At 34.3% G+C, this 19,071-nt stretch overlaps 1 protein-coding gene and 1 long non-coding RNA gene across 2 annotated transcripts; both read left to right on the forward strand.

The window, feature by feature from the left end:
• Nucleotides 1-8,568: 8,568 nt before the first annotated feature.
• On the forward strand, nt 8,569-15,436 carry LOC135130341 (protein TIS11). Its single transcript, XM_064057708.1, has 2 exons — nt 8,569-8,791; nt 14,229-15,436. Exons 1-2 carry the CDS (start codon nt 8,741-8,743, stop codon nt 14,907-14,909), a joined length of 732 nt encoding a protein of 243 aa, XP_063913778.1. The 5' UTR covers nt 8,569-8,740; the 3' UTR covers nt 14,910-15,436.
• Nucleotides 15,437-16,199: 763 nt separating this feature from the next.
• On the forward strand, nt 16,200-17,746 carry LOC135130352 (uncharacterized). The gene is made up of 2 exons (XR_010280743.1): nt 16,200-16,461; nt 16,521-17,746. It is a non-coding gene; the product is annotated as an uncharacterized LOC135130352 (long non-coding RNA).
• Nucleotides 17,747-19,071: the final 1,325 nt, after the last annotated feature.

Here is a 19,071-nt window from a genome sequence, read left to right on the forward strand (position 1 = left end):
TAATGTTGTTGAGAGTCCATACTGGAGCAAAGTTACTTAGGCACTTGTATTTTTCGTTATTTGTGTCGTATCTTACAACATAATCATTTTCAGTAACGTTCTGTTCCAGCATTCGCAAATCTGTTTTCTTTTTTCTTTCTCTTAATGTGTTTAGTTTCATCGAGTTCTGTTGATTCGTACAGAAAACAAAATATCGATTTACATAGATTATAAAAAAAAGTGAAAAAGTAGTTACCGTTGTCAGATTCATTATGAACAATTTTTAAGTTTTTTGTAATATTATAAAATTGGATAAAAACATGATACATCCAAAATTATTTTGAATAATGAATGTCCAATCGATTTCATCCACCCAATACAAAGTGGTAAAAAAATTTGGAGACCTCTGGCTTCTAGATTTGGACCCAAGGATATTTCAACTATTTTTTCATCACTCTGTAATACGTGTCATAAAGTTAGTATGTCATTTTTGGATTAGTCTATATAAAATTTCACAACAATCATTCTACTAGTTTCAGAAATTATCTGTCTAATACAATTGTCAACAGACGACAGATAATGGAAATAGAAGACTTACGTTTTCATACTCTTGGAGTTTTTAACATTTTTACACATAGTGTGTTTTAGCACCACGTTACGCTATTATTTTAAGGTTTTCACGTCATTATCAATTTTTGACGACAACAAAAAAAATACTATAAAACGACATGATGAGGTTTATGCGTTTCAAAATTTTGATAATGCAGTGAAAATTTTGAAGTTTTTGCGTAGGTTGCAAAAAATATATGTTTCTTTTAGCAAAGACATCATTTAACCTAGTTTCTTATCTTCCTTTAAATTTAAAACATTAATTAAAAAACACCGTTACCACTAAAAATCCAGATGATTTATTGCATTAATCGCTTAATTTCAATTTTGCGTTTAAAATGTAGCCTATGGCTAAAATCAATTTACGTCTCCCTGTTTTTGCTAAATTAATTCCTCAATTTTATACTAAATTTGTTTCATAAGAGGTGAAAACGCCATACAGACTAATTAACGACAGCTAAATATAGTTGATATAGTATTTGAGTGTGGAATTATTTACTGGATTAAGAAATTTATTAAACATTTAAAATTAAAGAACATTTTTTTTTCAAAAAGAAGTTCAAAATTAAATACTCAATTTAAATTAAAACTGTCAAAATTCTGAGGTACTTTTGAATGTGATTTTTATTACTCCTATTATTTTTCATTTATATATTTATAATTTTTGTCAATCAATCAGCACTTTATTTTTAATAACAATACCTAATTTTTTACCAGTCTTGATGGATTTTGTAAATGTTTAAAGTTATGTTTTTTGTGTAGTGTATTAGAAGATTCTGGACATTAAAAAAATATTGATAATAAACACTAGTATCTCTCAAGATGTTAAAACACTGCACTAGTGTAAAAAAAAATGATGATGACGTGATTATTCAAAAAACAATAACGTGATCAAATGTTTATTAAATAATAATTAAACTGATGCGTTTGATGTTTTTTTTTTTAGGAAAATTAATCTTTCTAATTTAAGTGAATTTATTTGAAAACTTGAAAGTTCGCTACAACCATATAACTTATGGGTTCAATTCAACTACAATACTAAAATATTTCGTTAATTTCAGAAGGTTGTCCACTACCTACTCATCAAATTAAAATGACGAAAAATGAGTAAACTGTTTATAATGGTTCTTATGTAACATTTAAAAAGTATTCGGACAATGCATGCTTTGATCACCTTCTTTTTATCTCGATTTAAAATGTACTTACGTGTAAGGGGATCAAGTATGCGTGTCCGTCCACCTGTTATCAAACGACGATTAATTACTATATCAGCCGATCTGTTAAGAAATATGTGTCATGATATGACTTTGTAAAATTTGTTATTATTTACGATTCTAGAACAATTAATTAACCAATGCTTTGAAAGCTGATAGCTCTATTAGACAGTATATTATTGTTACGATGATTGATAATTACAATTGGCGTGGTAAAACTCAACAGTTTATTTCTTAATAAATCGAATTTACACAACTGATTATACAGCGATTATATACAAAATAATTCCAGCGCAATTTAGCTGGACTCTGTCTTCGCTCAACTCGATTCGTCAACAATTCCGAGTTGCCCATCGCGATGATGAGTCATCACATAAACACATACATACTACAAGATCCATAGATGTCGTACCGGGGCGGCGTATGGGTTTCTTGCGTAACATTATTTTTAATAAAGTTCTGAATACATTTTTCAGTCAAATCTTACTCCTATTTATTTTTTCGAAATAAATCAACACTTATCTTTTTTTTACCTGAACTTTCATTCAGAGCATAATTTGTCTTTGTTGTTACCATTCTCCGGTTGAAAAATTTTAATACGGAAAACTGAGTTACTGTGTCACTTTCAGTTGTGTTTAGAATATATTCACTGAAGGTAAAAATTGTTACACACAGTTGAGAGAAACTGAGACATGTTTAAATAGAAAAAGCAAAAGTGAATGAAGCCGTAGATGAAAATAATTTTTATATTCTCATCAAAGTATAGAAGTCCAAACTGCGGCTTTTTGTCACACGGCGTCCTTTATATGACACTATTTTTGACGTTGCAATTCCGTTTTTCAGATAGAGAGTGCAACAAAAAATAAAACGTAATTATATCAATTAATGAAATTTAATTGTTTTCCGTGGAGACTTCTTCCGGTGAAGCAAAATCTCGAACTGTCATCAGTGTGAACACTCAAATTTGATGTAAATTTTCGATTCATCTTGATACATTCATTCTGAAGTGACTTAATGTCGTGGGATACCTACAAAAATAAAAAAGTTGGTGTGACTGAACGCTGACTAAGTTTGTTTTTATTTCTACTGATGCTATTTTAAATTGGATTGCGTTAGCGTTTTAGTATAAATCGTTTGAAAATTGTATACACATAAAATTCTTGTTAATCGTATGCAAAAACAAAAATCATAAAATGGTGACGAGGACGCTTTAAGTCATAAAATCGATCTAGTTCAAATGTCGTTTTCTTCATCAGCTTCCTAAGCATACACCTTTTATCTTACACAAATAAAACGATGTAGTAAGTTACACATCGTATCTTATCGTTGTGTCCATATTTATCTACTTTCTATTCCTCTATTACTACACGGCTAAATTTCACGTAGCGGGCTATATGCAATACACCCCTCTGAGTAATGACCCTGCCGAAACCTTTTCCATGTCGTTAACTTGGGTAAAAATATCATTGGACGAGAGGATGACAAGTTCTTCGCCCATGTGTCTCGATCTCCCGCTGCGAAAAAGAAAAAGGAACGGCAGAAAAACAAGTGCAGCTTATTTTAAAAGGAGGGAGTCACCAGCAGAGAGAAAACTGCATCCTCGTTATTGTCGAATTTGTGTGTACGGCAGAAAAAATGAGCCTTTCCAACCATATCTAAACGACAACGTCTGTTCAGACCGTATCATTGGTTTTTTGCGTTTGATGCTCAGCTGTCTGTGACTGTATGGCTGTTTGTTGGATCCCGAGGGACGCTTCAAATGAGAGCTCTAATTAAAGACAGACAAGTGTAAATATCACACACATTAACCACATGTCCCATTATGACATGTATGAACAACGACTCTGTGTAACTTTTTCTACAATTGGAGGCATGACGTCACTAACTTAACACATGTTGATTAGTTTACTCGAGAGCAGCGTATTCTCCTCAATTATTCATTAAAAAAATTATACCGCATTACGCAGCTTGTAGTTGACAACGCCGCAAAAATGTCGTTATCGCACTTAAATTGTTTGTTTTTTTGGTGCGGGTACTTCCTAAAATCTTTTTGAACGACGGTTCCGGGACCAACCATCGGTGGCAACCTTCAAACTTAAAATAACTAATAATCATTTCCTATAATCACGTTGAACGGCGTCATGTTCAAGTTAGCCTTGGAAGTGCTGACCATAAAACTATCGCAGTATGCCGTGGAACTACTACCTGTAGCTATAAACTACGACCACGTGATTGGAATTATTTTGACTTTTGTTGAAGAATCGAATAAACCGGTCATTCTTTGATATTAATAGCGTTTTATCAATAAGTACAGATAAACTGATAACGACAACGTTGTTTTTAAGGTGTACACATTTTTCCAGATTTATGGAGCTATAAGTAAAATAAGCATGCGTCGCACTTCGTGGAGAAGTCACGTATAATACGATTTAATTGACTTTCGAAGAACTGAGCACGCATAACCTATTCAAATAAACGACTAGCTGTAAAAATGTTTTATTTCTTTTTTAATTTTATGTGGACGAAATCATTCGTGGTCCACTGCACTACGTTTGTCCCAGTTTAACGTCGATTTTTTCGTTTATTTCTATGTAAATAAAAAATAAACACTGAATAGTCCGGCGTTTATTAAGAGATAACGTAATTAAATGAATTGCGTAATTGTTTTTTTCGCCTCATAAAAGCTTTTATATATGAGGTTATGTTTTGTTGAAAGCACGAATTCGTGTTGGTACATTAATGGATTTAGCTGGTTAATTGCTTGATTAGCCTGCACTCCTGCTGTACCAATATTGAGATTTTGTACGTCAAAACTATAAATTAATTTTAGTACAACATTGAAAGCTTCCTCTTTTAAATTAACGAATGAAAACAAAGAATTTACATTCGGATGATGTCTTGCGACGTCACAATGAACCTTACAGCTGTTTACTTTCATGAATCACTTCCGAATCACAACGGAATCCGTTTTAAAATTATGAAATGTCAACACCACCGTCATTTAGCGAAAATTAAACCGGAATTCTAATGTAAAACCCTGGTAAATCAAGGAACTTCTACGTTTGAATTTTCCACAACATTCGACAAAGCGTTTTTTATGGTCGGGTTTGTTTCTATAAATAAAAATGAGCGGTGGGTTTTTCGCGAGACTTTTCTCATACCTGTACTTTTTACAAAAAATCCGAGATAGTCAAAAATTTTTAAATCCGGTATAATTTTTCGTTCATAAGATCGAAATTTTCCACAAAAAAAGTAAGGCTGCATATTCGAAATAAAAAAAAAACATAAAAATTGAGTCAACGCAGTACTCTTGCGCGCTTTGGATATTTCCCTTTTTCAATATTTTGACAAAAAAGGTTGTTTTGGTGTGTTTTAAGAGAATTTAGTTGAAGACATACCTAAGTTAAAAAATAAGTTCGTCATATGAAAGAAGGTATTGATTTTTGCAGTCGTGAATATTCTTGGTATCAGAAATGGGTAATTACATATTTATCACTTTCTGCGACAATGTATGTTTTTTGTTCCAGTTTGCGTTTTAAGCAATTAAAAGTGGGGGAAAATTTAAATAAATTCAAATATGCAATTCAAATTTGTTTTGATAATAATTATTTATAGTCATTCTGTATCGGTGTAAAAATTGGCAAAAGTTAGGTACGTTTTATGATTTATGTGTGATTGGTGATAGGACATTTATCTCAAATGTATCATCACTAAGTAGACAAATACAGATGTGTGATCCCAATTTCCACACGTCAACCCAATTAATACTTATGAAACTTATTTTTTTTATTTTAGTGACCGACTGAATCTATAGATAACAGCTAAATAACAGAAGAGTGTTAATTTTATAATAGTACAGCGTTATTCAGGCTAATTAGAATTTCATTTATCGAAAAAAGTAATTGGAATTATAAAATTTATTTTGTAAAATTTTATTTATTTTATGATAATCTCTATAAGTAAAAAATATGTTTAGATAACATAAGTGGTATTCGAAGGCAAACGAGGGATATTTTCGAAAAGTTCTTCAGTAAAAATACGCATGTAAAAAATCAAACTTAATAGAAATATGTTAGTTTTTTTTTGTGGTATAAATGGGTTTTCATTTGTACTTATATACACTGAGTCATGGGACGTACACGATCATTTTCATTTTTACTCATACATATAAACGGTGAGTGTAATTCGATCTATCTGTTAGCAAAGTGAGGCATAAAATTTATTAACAACCGAGAAACGATTCATTCAGAGCTTGAATAGACCAAGAAACACCTGGAGAATCTACTCAGAAGGGTAGAGAAGAAAAAGTTGAGCACGAATCAATCGATGAAAAAGTTTAAAAAGTTAAGTTCGAATGTGAAATTTTGTTGTTAAACTAAGGTTTTCGATTTTAACCTCGAAAACCCCATTGACACGGTTTAACCCCAAACCTGTAAACTTTGAACTTGTTGTCCGCTATTTTGGATGCCATTTTGAATTTTTGAAACTGGTATCAGATACGAAATCAGCGACCTCGAAAACCCCCAAGGCGGCCATACTTCCAGATTTATTTAATTGTTTTGATTTTTGGCCAACAAGAATCGCCTTTGATCCCAATGTCACATATCTGTGACAAACTCATTAATAATCAAAACTGAGTATTGATGAAAATGTTAAAATTAACAGTGACCCTATCAACGTAAATAAAATTTAAATTGTATCTTAATGAGAATGACTAATCAGTTTAAAAATGCTATCAGAATTTGTTCCATATGGTACACCTTATTTTTTAATGTTGATTGAAAATGATTTTGATAACACTTAATGTTTTGATGAATAAGGCATGCACGTGATCATGCAGCGTGTTTCATCCTGACACGATTAATTTACTTCCAAACTATTACGAGCATGTTCCAAGTCAAGCATAAAACGCTTTTTTTAATTAACACTGTCTGTTTCTGTTTTTATATTTTTTGTTTTTCAGTATATATGTATTTTTTTAACAATATGTTAATTACTTCGTCTTTGGTCAGTACTTAAAAAAATCAAGACTAAATTATTCTTAATGAAAATGGGATAAAATCAACAGTTTGTATATAATTTTTGTCATCTGTTAGTACTCAAATTTTGACGATTTAGGGATTTCTGAGCTCAGTGACACAAACCAACAAACGTTGTGTGTTATACATAGTCGCTACGAACCGCATTCATAAAACATACACGTCAACACGAAAACCAGTCACTGCTTGTACAATGAAAATTTCTTGGGTATTTATATGCAAGTACATATGTATATTATCATTGCAGGCATATTAACTCTACTCATTTTTAATGTATAGTTCTGTTGTATGAATTAATAATTTAGGAAAATATAAATCTATTAATAATTGCCACTTTTTGTTTTATCTTTGTAAAATAAATCACTGCTGTCAAGTGAAAGTAATGTGGAAAAACATAATAATGGCATACTTAGTTTCACATACGACAGAAAAATTTGTTTGACGTGGAATAAAAAGATCAATTCGCCGTCAACGAAATGTAAGATTGATGGTTTGCAGTAGCAGCAATTTTCTTAACAATCTGTTTAAAAAGTAGCAGTCGTGACAAAACAGGATCTTTGCATACATTGTTGTATCTCTTTGATATTCATTTTTCCTTTGTCACTTTAAATATGTACCATTGTAATTAATGGTATCTTATGAACCAACTTTAGTCATGTGGGCAAACACAAGTCGCAGTGGCAAGAATTCCAATACTCGGAATCGTAACCGATAACTTGTTCTTATTCGTTTATATGTATAAATATATCGTTTCCGACACATTAATTAAACAAGTATCTCAAAATTTAAGGTCAGAAGTGTTACGCAGACATGAAGTAACAACAAGAAATGTGACTAGTGTTAATAAATTGTAAACATAATTTTAGTAAAAACGAAAAGATAGGATGGAATTCATTAACTTTATCGGCAGCTGCGTCAGGACTTGTATATCAGTTTAATTACCTTTAGTATTGATTAGTTATAAATAACCGATAAAATTATACTTTCCAATCAAAAATTTTGCTGCCTGCAGTTAACAAGTCGCCAGCTTCAATAATTTTGTACCAGCACTAATAAATCCATAAAATTTGAAATAAATTTAGTAATAAAATTTCTCGTGTTGCTCATCCTTTTCAAAGATGACTCCACACAAAAACGAGGTTCTAATCTAATTTAGCAGAACGTGACGGAAAAGCAAATTAGTCCAACTGTGCCTATGCCGCAGGAAAAAACATGTAAGAAAACAGGGCGAATTTATGCCGCAGTAACTCAATCCCGAGAGGAAGAAATAAAATTTACGACCTTCTTCCATTAGTGCCCTAAAATCCCATCTATTCAACAGGTCAGTCTGGTGCCCAGATGTCCGCGACCGAAGAAAGAAAGCCCCGAGAAACCGAATGCAATTACTTCAATTAAAGTGAAAGTGAACAATATAGGAAGATGAGCTAGCGCTCGGTGAATTGACCATTTAATTTCGAAAGAACTGTACTTAGCAGCGAGTCCGATAAGATTCACTTTCTTCGGTTCAAAACCAAACACTACAAATGATAATGTGGTCGCGCGTAAGAGCGAGAATCGCCTACACCCGCCGTTTTGTTCTCGTTAAGTCGAGTACGGTTTTTCGGGAGGTAGTGGGGCGATTCTCGACTTAAGACACATTGACGAGTGACGTCACTCGAGGATTGGCTTCCTCCCCACTCCTCCGAACGCTGTAGTGGGAGTTCTCTACTACTTTGGCAGGGAGAGAATTGCCACAAAATTCAGTCACCACGAGACCTATCCGAAGAGTGAACACGCGATCGCTGCGTGCGGAATAGCGCGAAATACGTCACTATTTATTGGTTTTATTGTTGCGAGTCTTCCAGTTTTGCAGGATCGCAGTGTTTTTGTATTATAGTGTTCTAGTGCTAAATCAGGAATATGTCTACCGCAATAATGTCACGTTACGATTTCGGGGATAATTTGATGAAGGTGAGGCTCTGCTCTTTACTATAAAAAATAAAAACAAAAAACTTCGTAACTTTCCTGCTTGACCAGTGCTCGACCGTCCTCTCCTACCTGCTCGTTGCAATCGCTTCACTTCTTGTGGCAGGTAGACGGGTCAGGTCGGTTTTAGCTGGCATTCAAGGACTACAGGCAAAACCGGCTATTCGAACGTTTCCACAAATGTTTATTATGATTCCTTCTGGGTACTGTTAAAAAGTTATCGCGTTATGGGCGACTTTTTACGCATGTTTTTAAGAAACCGAACCGTAGAAAGTGCGCATGGGGAAAATCGCGCCGCACAGTGGCGGAACCGGGGGTTGGGCGTTGCAAATTCACACACGTTTGCCGTTAAATATGACTCAAATCAAAAGAATCGGATTTATTCATCCAGTTGGCTGAATTGCAAGAATTATAATTATTCAATAACGTTAAAGTTTCTAATTCAGATTCAGGTTTCGCAAAAAGCGTGGGAAGTAAATTTTCTGGTATTGTTGGCGGCTTTTTTGTTTTTTTGGTGTGCACCCACCGAAGGATATTTGTTTTTTGAATTCAAGTAAATCGGCATCGCCACCACGTGTTGCAAGGATAACACGTCATACATTTCGCAAAACACAAAAAAACTCGAATTTCTTTTTCCTAGTTCTGAGTAACGTGTCTCGACACCACGTGTTGGAAAGATACACGTCATCCGGACGATAGATTTCACAAAATAAAAAAAAGTCAACCAACCTAGTGTTTGTGTGTAAATTAGTTTCAGAAAACCGCGTTATTAAATGGCTCTTAAATTATATCGTGAAATGTTGGGTTAGGTACATTCAAAATGAGTTCTAAATGTTATTCGGTAGCCGAGTTTACAAGGTTGCCCAATATACTTACATAATTTACGATCTTTCACAAAATTAGAAGCATTTGATTTTTTTGGTGTTGACTTTTTCCTCGTTAATTTGGAACAGTTGCAGCAAATCTTCGAAAGAAATTGAGAACAGCACTTTTAGTTGGAACAAAATTTGCTCTACATTTAATTGTCAAATACCACTTCATATTATAACGTTTTATAGCGGAGACATTCATATGATATATTACATTCATTTCTTCACAATTACCATTAGTAATAAATCTTTTAAATATGTAATAGTTTTTCGGTGCTGATTTATTAAATTGACCTTCACTAAACAATAAACTCAATATGACACATCGCTATAAAAGTCATTAGTAGTTATTCGTATGTTTAGGACAGTGCAAATTGAACATTTTTAGACATTCGCTACTCACTATTCCGTGTTTAAATAGTGAAATCTTGCTAAACCTCGCAAAAATGCAGCCAGCCAACACAAAAATAACTTCTTTAATTGTATGACGAATCAAAATTTTTATTATAATCGTGGCTAAATGTGCGCCAAATTGTACAATTAATGAGTCAATTGTTGAAAATAATATCCCAAATCGCGAAAATGCTGTTGGTCACTGTAATTGTTACACATTCTCGAATTAATCACAGTTAATTGTTCGGAGAGATTTATTGCGTGACCCTGCGCTTGGTTACGCCACTGGCGCCCGCCTCTTGTAAAAATCGAAAACGTTCGTTGTTTTGGTGGCGCGAGAAAAGAGAAATGCTTCTTGACTCCCACTGGTCGTAGCTTTCACACACATGCACCGCGTTTGTCACTGCGAGAAAGTAGGCTTGTAGAACGAACTTTTACCGATTGTGTCTTAAGAGATGAAAGTGTGGATGCCTAAAATCAACCCCCTGTTCGCAAGAATGGTGGTCACAACACCGGCCAGCCCGTTTCGGGACGAACACGTGGTTTTAAAATTCGCCTTTGTTAGAAAACTGGTCGTGTTGTCCGCAACGCTGCTTTTTTTTGTAACTTTTAATTTGGTGTTCCCACCAGTGTTCCGCTGAATAAGTTCGGTTCAATATGCGTTTCGTGATAAAAATTAATGTGTATTAAAATATAAATGTGATTCAGGATAAGCAGTGGCGTTGCGGACAATGTGATAAGTTTTTGGCATATTCTTAATGCTGCAAAAAATTACATACCTATCACTTAATGATTTGGCATTTTGCCTACAACTTGCCAAGCTAGACCGCATTCCTGTACCAGTTATTGTTTCTCTTACTCTGTCGACTCGGTCCTGAATGAAAGTTACATTTTTTTTTGTTTTAATAAAGTTTGTAGATTTCCCCCGATAATTGAGAAGTGGAATCCGTTTATTTTATTTGTAACGTGGTTTTAGTTTCTCCAGGTAGACTTGAAGGTGTTTTATTTTTTAAGCTCGTAAAGCGAACACTAAATTTGTAAAGAAATAAATCACAGGCATAACAAACAGTACAGAAAGTGTAAATTTAAATGTAAATTGAGTAAATGAGTAATATAACAAAACATTTGCGTGTTTTAATTGCGCTGTATAGTGTACAAAAATAATAAAATTGACGGTTGTAATTTCAACTCTGGTGGGCGTACAAATTTTTCCACTGTTAAAATATCATGTAAATCAAATATATAACTATCCAAAATTTCCAGCAATGGAACTAAAAATATATTTATTTAATCTTTTAACAATAGGCTAATTTAGATTTTTCACGTACAATGTAAATGTTTAGACCGACTGTATAATCGGTCGATGGATCCATTGCTGCTGATTTTATTTATTATCGGTCGATGTAAATCGTTTCCGAGAGAAAATTTTGCGAAATTTTAAATCAATTTTTTGATGGATTAAAATTTCTTTTAGTCAATATCACAAACCCGGTATGGCTGGTTTAGTATTACAATCATGGTTAGATTACAAATATACACAATTTTGTATCCTACTAATTATAAACAAAAAATAAGTCATTTCATAATAATCCTATTTTCGTTTGTTATTGATTTTTTAGAATTTTGTTGATTTTATTTATCATTTCTGTTAAAAGCAAAGCAGATTTTATTTTGAATACCAACGGCAGATTTTACAATGTAAAACAATTGGAGTTGGCCTTTTAAATTAAAAAAAGAAGCTCCTCTTAAATGTTTCTGTTGTTATTTGTTTTAATTCATTGTTTACTGTTTTAAAAAACGTGAACACCGTAGCACCCCTTATTTAAAATTGACGCTAATAAAGCCTTGCCAGCTTTGTAACATTTAACGAAAATTGAAGCTATAAGATATTATACTAAAGAATTTTGTAGAGATAGTAACAGTTAAACAGTGAGTGAACTACGTTTATTGGCTTCGGCAATGTTTAAAAAATAAACAATTCAAAAGAGCATATATATTATCAACGAGAAACTGTGAATGAAGAATGTTATTTTTGAAGTGATCATTATTATTTCAGTGATTATGCAAAAATAAAACAGTTAACTGTTGTTTATTTTCTATTCCAGTGAAAACAAAAAACAAATTGCGAGAAAACTAAAGTAAAAACAAAATAAACATACATGTACTTGCAAAAAGTATAAACATGTACGTATGCATATCAACAATTTAAATCTTGAGATTTTCTAAATTGTGTTTAACTATGTGTTGGTTGAGAAGTTTCTATAATTCTGATTCAGGAATATCTTTAATAAATTTAAATTTTAAACTTTCGCTTCTCGAGCTTCATAGTAATTCAAAACTACTTTTAAAAGAATGTTATTTGTTAGTTTATGTTAAAGAAATGTAGCTGTAATATGATAACTTGTGAATTTATTTTAGTGTTCAATTTCTTCTAATTTTGTTGCAAAAAATGTTCCATTAGGAGGAGAGTAACATTTTGACCGCAAATGTAAAACTTTAAACGGGTTAATGTATTGAATCGGTTTTTAAATTAAATTTTTTCTACCGTTGCAATTATTTGAAATAGAAAGAAAATACACGTGGAATTCCAATCGAAATGTATTGTTAATTGTTGGTAGTGCGGAGAAGTTTAGTTGCACCTCTTAAGTCGGAAGTGCCAACGCACCAGTTACGGAAAATTCGAGTTAATTAGTGTAATAATTAATTAATCATATATATTTATACACATACCTAAAATATAAAAACAATATATTTTGTGTACAACTAGAAAATGGGTCAATCGTTACCTACATATTTTAATGCTAAAGATATATGAGCATAACTTTTATGTCTTTTCAAAATAATCTAATAATTACTTAGCTGCTTTTTGCTTTTAGGTGACACAGCGAAAATCTTTAGTAATATTCCTTTTCATTGTTGGATTAAACTGAAATTAACGTACAAAATTCAATGTATTTTTGGTGGTTTTAGAGATTCCATATTTGACATAAAATTTGACTTAACAGTTATTATTGTGGCTTGTTGCTCTAACAAAATTATTCAACTAATCCAGATTTTTTATATCGAGAACTAATCGAGGTTTTCTACTTCCGAGGTTCGAGTTAGGAGGTTCGACTGTATATGTAATTTTAGACTATGAAAAGAAATGCGTGGAATTGGCAAATTAAGCCCACTAATGATTTTATTTGTAGCACAAAAATTGACGAAGAAATCTTTCCAAAGGCAGCGTTAAGACCAAATATATTGTTGGGCGCCCGAGCCCAAGGCGTTCGTGAGGTCGGCGCCTATAGCTAGCATAATTACAGAGTACAATATTTTTAATTTAGCTTCAGCGTTTTTTAATTTAAAAGTTAATGCAGGGTGGCACAAAAGTCTTTGGGGATATTTTCTACCACTGCTATTTTTTTTAACCATTTTAACGTTGTTTCAAGTTTACATTGGACCTTTAAGTTCATCGCAGTCTTGTGACTGCATATACAATTTTGTTGACCTATGCCAATCTTGTACCAGATTGTAGGCAGAGTTTCCAGTGCTCATATGTTGTTAATTCGAAGGTTTAGCGTAGGCATGACGTTGAATCGATGGAAATTTTTCATCATTAAATTACATTCATATTAAGTACAAAATGTCAAGATATTAAATTAAATTGAAGAAATACTTCTGGGTGCCACTAAAACGAGAGCTACGTTTTCTAGAAAGCTAAGTTGTTCATACGAAAACACCATTCGGTTTCACTTGGAGAATAGGCGGACGGTTGCTCAAATCGTTTTAGAAATGAAGTTGTCAGCTTCCAATTTACAAAGTTAAATTTTGTAGAGGTCAGAATGAAATTGTAAACTGGAAAATTTGTAACGGGGAAAATTTCGAATGTGTAATTCACGTTTTATATTTTAGATATCGGTTGTACTTGGGTAGTGCGTTTTCGGTGTCCCAGAACTTTTGCCCACATTTCGCACATATTTATTACATTGAGTAAATCGAAAGTTTCAAGTACATAAGATCGAAAAGAGATATCCGTAACACCCTCCCGGGCTCGGTATCCAAATTTTCCACACTCTCCTTGAAAGCGAGTCGGTTGTCTCGTTTAGTTCATATCCGGGTTTCACTTTGCATTTTTTGGTGTATGCCACGTACTAACGCGTCTTGTTGTTTTGTTGCAGACTGCAGTTCCAAACCGGGACACTGCCCCCGGCGCCCACCTGGACCTGGGATCGCCTGGGATGCGATTCACCTTGACCCGGATGGCGTCGACCCCCGCCGCCGGAGCCACGACCGCCTCCAACCTCACCCTCCTGCTGGGCAACCTGACGCAGCACCGCCGTCTCGAGCGCGCCCAGTCGGCCCCGGCGCCAGCCCAGACAGCCGCCAGCGTCGCGTCCGCCGTCAACACCTCCAGGTACAAGACCGAGCTGTGCAGGCCGTACGAGGAGTTCGGCGTGTGCAAGTACGGGGACAAGTGCCAGTTCGCCCACGGGGGCGGCGAGTTGCGAAGTCTCGCGCGCCACCCCAAGTACAAGACGGAGTTGTGCCGCACTTACCACACCGTGGGCTTCTGCCCGTACGGGCCCCGGTGCCACTTCGTGCACAACCAGGACGAGGTGGTGATGCAGAAGCAGGCGCTGGCGCGGCGACCGCGGCCGGCGGCGCTCAGCCCCACGTTGTCACTGGACTCAAGCCCGCCGTGCAGTCTCAGCCAGTCGCCGACGTCCTCCATGGGCTCGTTCTTCAGCAGCGAGCCCGAGCTCAGCTCGCCCTCGACGGACGACCGCCTGCCGGTCTTCAACAGGCTGGCGGAGGCGCCCAGGCTGCACGTCTTCAACATAAACGACATGGTGATGTAGTTGTGCGGCGTGCGCCACTCAGACTTATTAAAGTGTCTTATTTATATTAAGTAGGTCCGCCTCGGCGGCGTGATTTTGATATTGTGTGATTACTAAATATTAAAATTATATTATAGAGGCGTGTTTTATACGAATGTTGATTGTGTACGTGCAACTAGGTTAGCTTCTTCAGTCGTCGGTCTCGATTTCTGTAACATTCCGTGATCGAAGTTATTTATTATTTTATTACTACTTTCTCGTTGTGTTTTTCTTTTGATGTGTGACTTGTGACCGATGAAAGAATACGTTTTTTTGTTATTTAAATCATTATTTAATTTTATGTTTCTCATTCGACATGTTATGTTATTTTATTATTATAATTTATATGTAACTTATTTATACCTTCTTGTCGCAATATTGTATAGTGGACGACTGTGCGTCAGCACACAAAGTTGGCTGCCCCCAACTACAGAGTGTCCACCTCTGTATATTATTATTTATATTTGTATTTCTGTATCATTATCAATAAATTATATTTTGTTCTTTAACTATCTTTTATCACGCTTCACTGCAGCCTCACCCGAGGCGCCCACAGAGATTTCATCTTGGGTTGCTACTTCACCTTGCGCAACTTTCCAACACGTTTTGCACACGTTTGCTAACCGTTCAGTTATTAATTCGCGGAAATATCGACTGTGTTTACTTGTCGTAATTGCCACTATTTTTAGTACAACGACGACCAACTACAAATTGCATTCGGCCATACCTTCTAAAATGTAAATTATGCAAATTAAAAGTTTTCGACTGGTTGTACAATGATAATCTTTACGTAAGTGAATGACGAACGTTTAAGTTTGACTAATACAGGAAGTTATAGGCGATCAAACATGAATTACTGCTTCACACGTGTACAATGAACGTACAACGACACCTGCGGGTGTATACCATAACTACACTATCAAATTTGTAACACGATAGGTGACTGTAGTAATCGTATTAGTTACCTACAGAACACGGCAATGTTTGAAATTAATGAAAACATTGTAGGTTTTGTATGCATAGTAGCGCCTTCACAAGTGAGTAATGACGTTTTATCGCACTGCAAAAAAATTCACACCAATGACGCTAGTAGGAAGCCCAACTTTCAAGAGAAACTTGTTGAACCGTGTTTATAGAAGTAGGCACGTTTTTTCAATATTCCCACACTCATTACAATTACATGGTGCCACTGCTTTAGACTGATCATAAATTAGTGAAGATTTTATATTAATTTTTCTAAATATAATCGATGGTTTTTATTTTCGTCAAACACTTACCATAGAATTTCAGACCGTACATACAAACATCACTGACTGATATCACTATGCATGAAGAATTTATTGTATGCGAAGTATTTTTGTCACTTTGCCAAACCAGTGTTATAAAATTTCGTGTAAGATATTTTTTACCCTTCTGTGATCTTATTACTGCCAAATATATTTTGAAACCTTTATCAAAAAAACAAACAAGGTGTGTTTCGACTCGCAGTTGTTGTTTTTCAGAATCAGTTTTCTTGGTATTTCTCGATTACAAGGTAAGTGCTATATAAAATATAGGAAATCCCATTACGTCGCGTCCTTTGTTTTAATCTAGTGATGGCAAAAAGGACGCAATATGTGTTGTTAACGGCAAAACACAATAATTATTTACTATACTCGTATGCAGGGTTACTCCAGTTTTGATTATTTATTTACTGGATCAATAGATTCAAATATTTTTGCTTTGAGACTGGAGACAAAAGTGACGATTTCACATGATTTCATAAATTCAGTGAGTTTGACAAAGATATCGCAGACATCTCTTCAACGATGGGCACATTTTTATTAGTAGAGTAAATCGTTCGAACCATTACGGAAAAATAAAGGAAGTGGTAACGGCTTCATTACACGTACATTACAGATGACCACAGTTCCATGTATACATACACATACTACCATTTGGAGGATTGTCAAGCGGTGAATAAAACCAAGAAAAAAGTTTTGCCTATATGGCGAAGATATAACTATTTATGACACATATAACGTAGCACTTACTCTGGACAAGGCGCAAGAAACGGCTTGCTAGCAACCAACTCCGCGAAGTTTTCTAAAGCCAACTGGCCTTTCTATGAACCCAACTACTCGACGTGTTTTGTTTATGGAATCCACACGTATACGCATATGGAGTTTACGAATGTCTTAAATTTTTATATTACAATATCCACTAGGTACATTGTAAAGAAATGGATGGCAAGATACTTTCAAAAATGTTTTCGATATACTGTAGTTCGAGGGGTAATTAATTAATCAAATGCAGGATTAGACAATGATTAGGTACGGAATATTTAAGGTGACCAAAATGGATTACTGCCATGGGAAGGAACATGACACGAGGCGCAAATAATGGTTTACAAAATATGTTATGCGGCGGATTCAAATTCGCGCACAGGTAGATTTTTACGATTGCTGAGCGGCCGGTGGAGTTTGCGACCGAAGGATTAAGGATTATTTTGTTTAAAAAGTGTTTCCTGGTCGCAATTAACGACTGGACTTTCTTTAACTACCTTATTCTTATTCTTCGTCCAACGAATGCATGTGAATCGTGTTACTTTTTTTCAATTTCGTTACTTTTCTATAAATGGCTTAAAAATTGTCACATAGACATCAGTTACATCATGCAAGAGTTGTAAAAACGTTAAACTCATTTATGATAAAAAAGTTCTACAAAAATGCAGTTTACTGACAGAAAAATCTACAAAATTTAGTCAAATATAACTTCTAGGCATGAATTTGTGAAATGTGTTTCCTATCAATTCAAATATAAATAAACTTTTAAAAATCGTGCTGTTTACTTATTTTTACCTCAAAATAAGAAGCAATATCTAATTCTGTTTGGTCGTTGCATTCTTTAGCTAAACCAGGTCGATGCGCGTTTATCAGTCCTTAGGAACTGTAAGATGTAGATGTAGATAACTAACATAATCCTAATCCAATAACTACTTTTTTGGGAACGAATTTGGTACGACCCACATTACCATAGCTTTTTTTTGACAAACTTGGTTCACCTAATGGTATTATGAATTCACCGTCCACTTCCAAGAAGTCATAATAATGTAAATGTAAAATTATTTAAAAATTAACAGTGTCAACTGAATGGTATACAAATATTGTCCAAGACTACTTTACATGTTTTGTATGTCTAAAGTATAGTGTAAAATAAGTTTCGATTTTTTTTTGTCCTCCACCCAAAGTGAAGAGAGTAGTTAGAACATCTATTTAAATGCGAATTTTGCATTTCTTAATTTTTTGTCAGTTTCTCACCTTAATAAGTTGAATCTTGGCAAACATAATTAAACTTCGCAATTAAATTATTAATTAATATAGCGCGCTAAATGTCATATAACTTATTGCCTACTTATAATTTCCGTTAGTTGTTCTTCCAAAAAGCCATTGAACATTGAAATGTTCCACCAAACGGTGGAGTACCATTTTACTAGTTGTTATTTAATGACAGGAAGTGATATTCATATGGAATGTAAGATAAACTGAGAAAGTAGACGGTACCGTAATCAGAACCTTATACTGGGTGAGGTTATACTTTTTCCATATTCACGACTTTACGGTTTGTTATTTACGTGTTTAGAGGAAAATTGTCTTCGACGATTTACCCATTCCACTTTACGCAACTTTTTACTGATAAAAATTTGAAATGAAGTACAGTTACTTTTGAGGTAACATTATATTGGGACAGAGGGATGAGTTTACATTCTCTAACCTGTAACCTTTCTACTTAAGTCACTTTTAATTAATACGATTGTCTTAAATCATAATTACGACTTTTGAGATTTTTGTCTATTGCGATCTCATATGGCATATCAAGACCTTGATTTTAGTTTACAGTACAACATAATTTTTGTAGAAAGCTGAAAGGGAAGAAGGCATACACGAGTGTGGAATTCCACCTCGACAGTCGAAAGTTACTATGACAAGTTTGGTGTACATTTTTGAATTTTGTTTAAATGAATTTCATTTGAAGAGGATTTTATCAATTTCAACTTTGTTCAAAAATTGTATGATGTGCCAGTTTGAACCTTTGTTTTAATGTAACACAAGTGTTTAGGAGGCAAGTGTATTCACATTTTACATTTAATAATGTTTATTAATTC

The sequence above is a fragment of the Zophobas morio genome, unplaced genomic scaffold (assembly GCF_036711695.1).
Source record: "Zophobas morio isolate AGI-343-1 ecotype UQ-CSIRO unplaced genomic scaffold, CSIRO_AGI_Zmor_V1 ptg000002l, whole genome shotgun sequence".
Lineage (NCBI taxonomy): Eukaryota > Metazoa > Arthropoda > Insecta > Coleoptera > Tenebrionidae > Zophobas > Zophobas morio.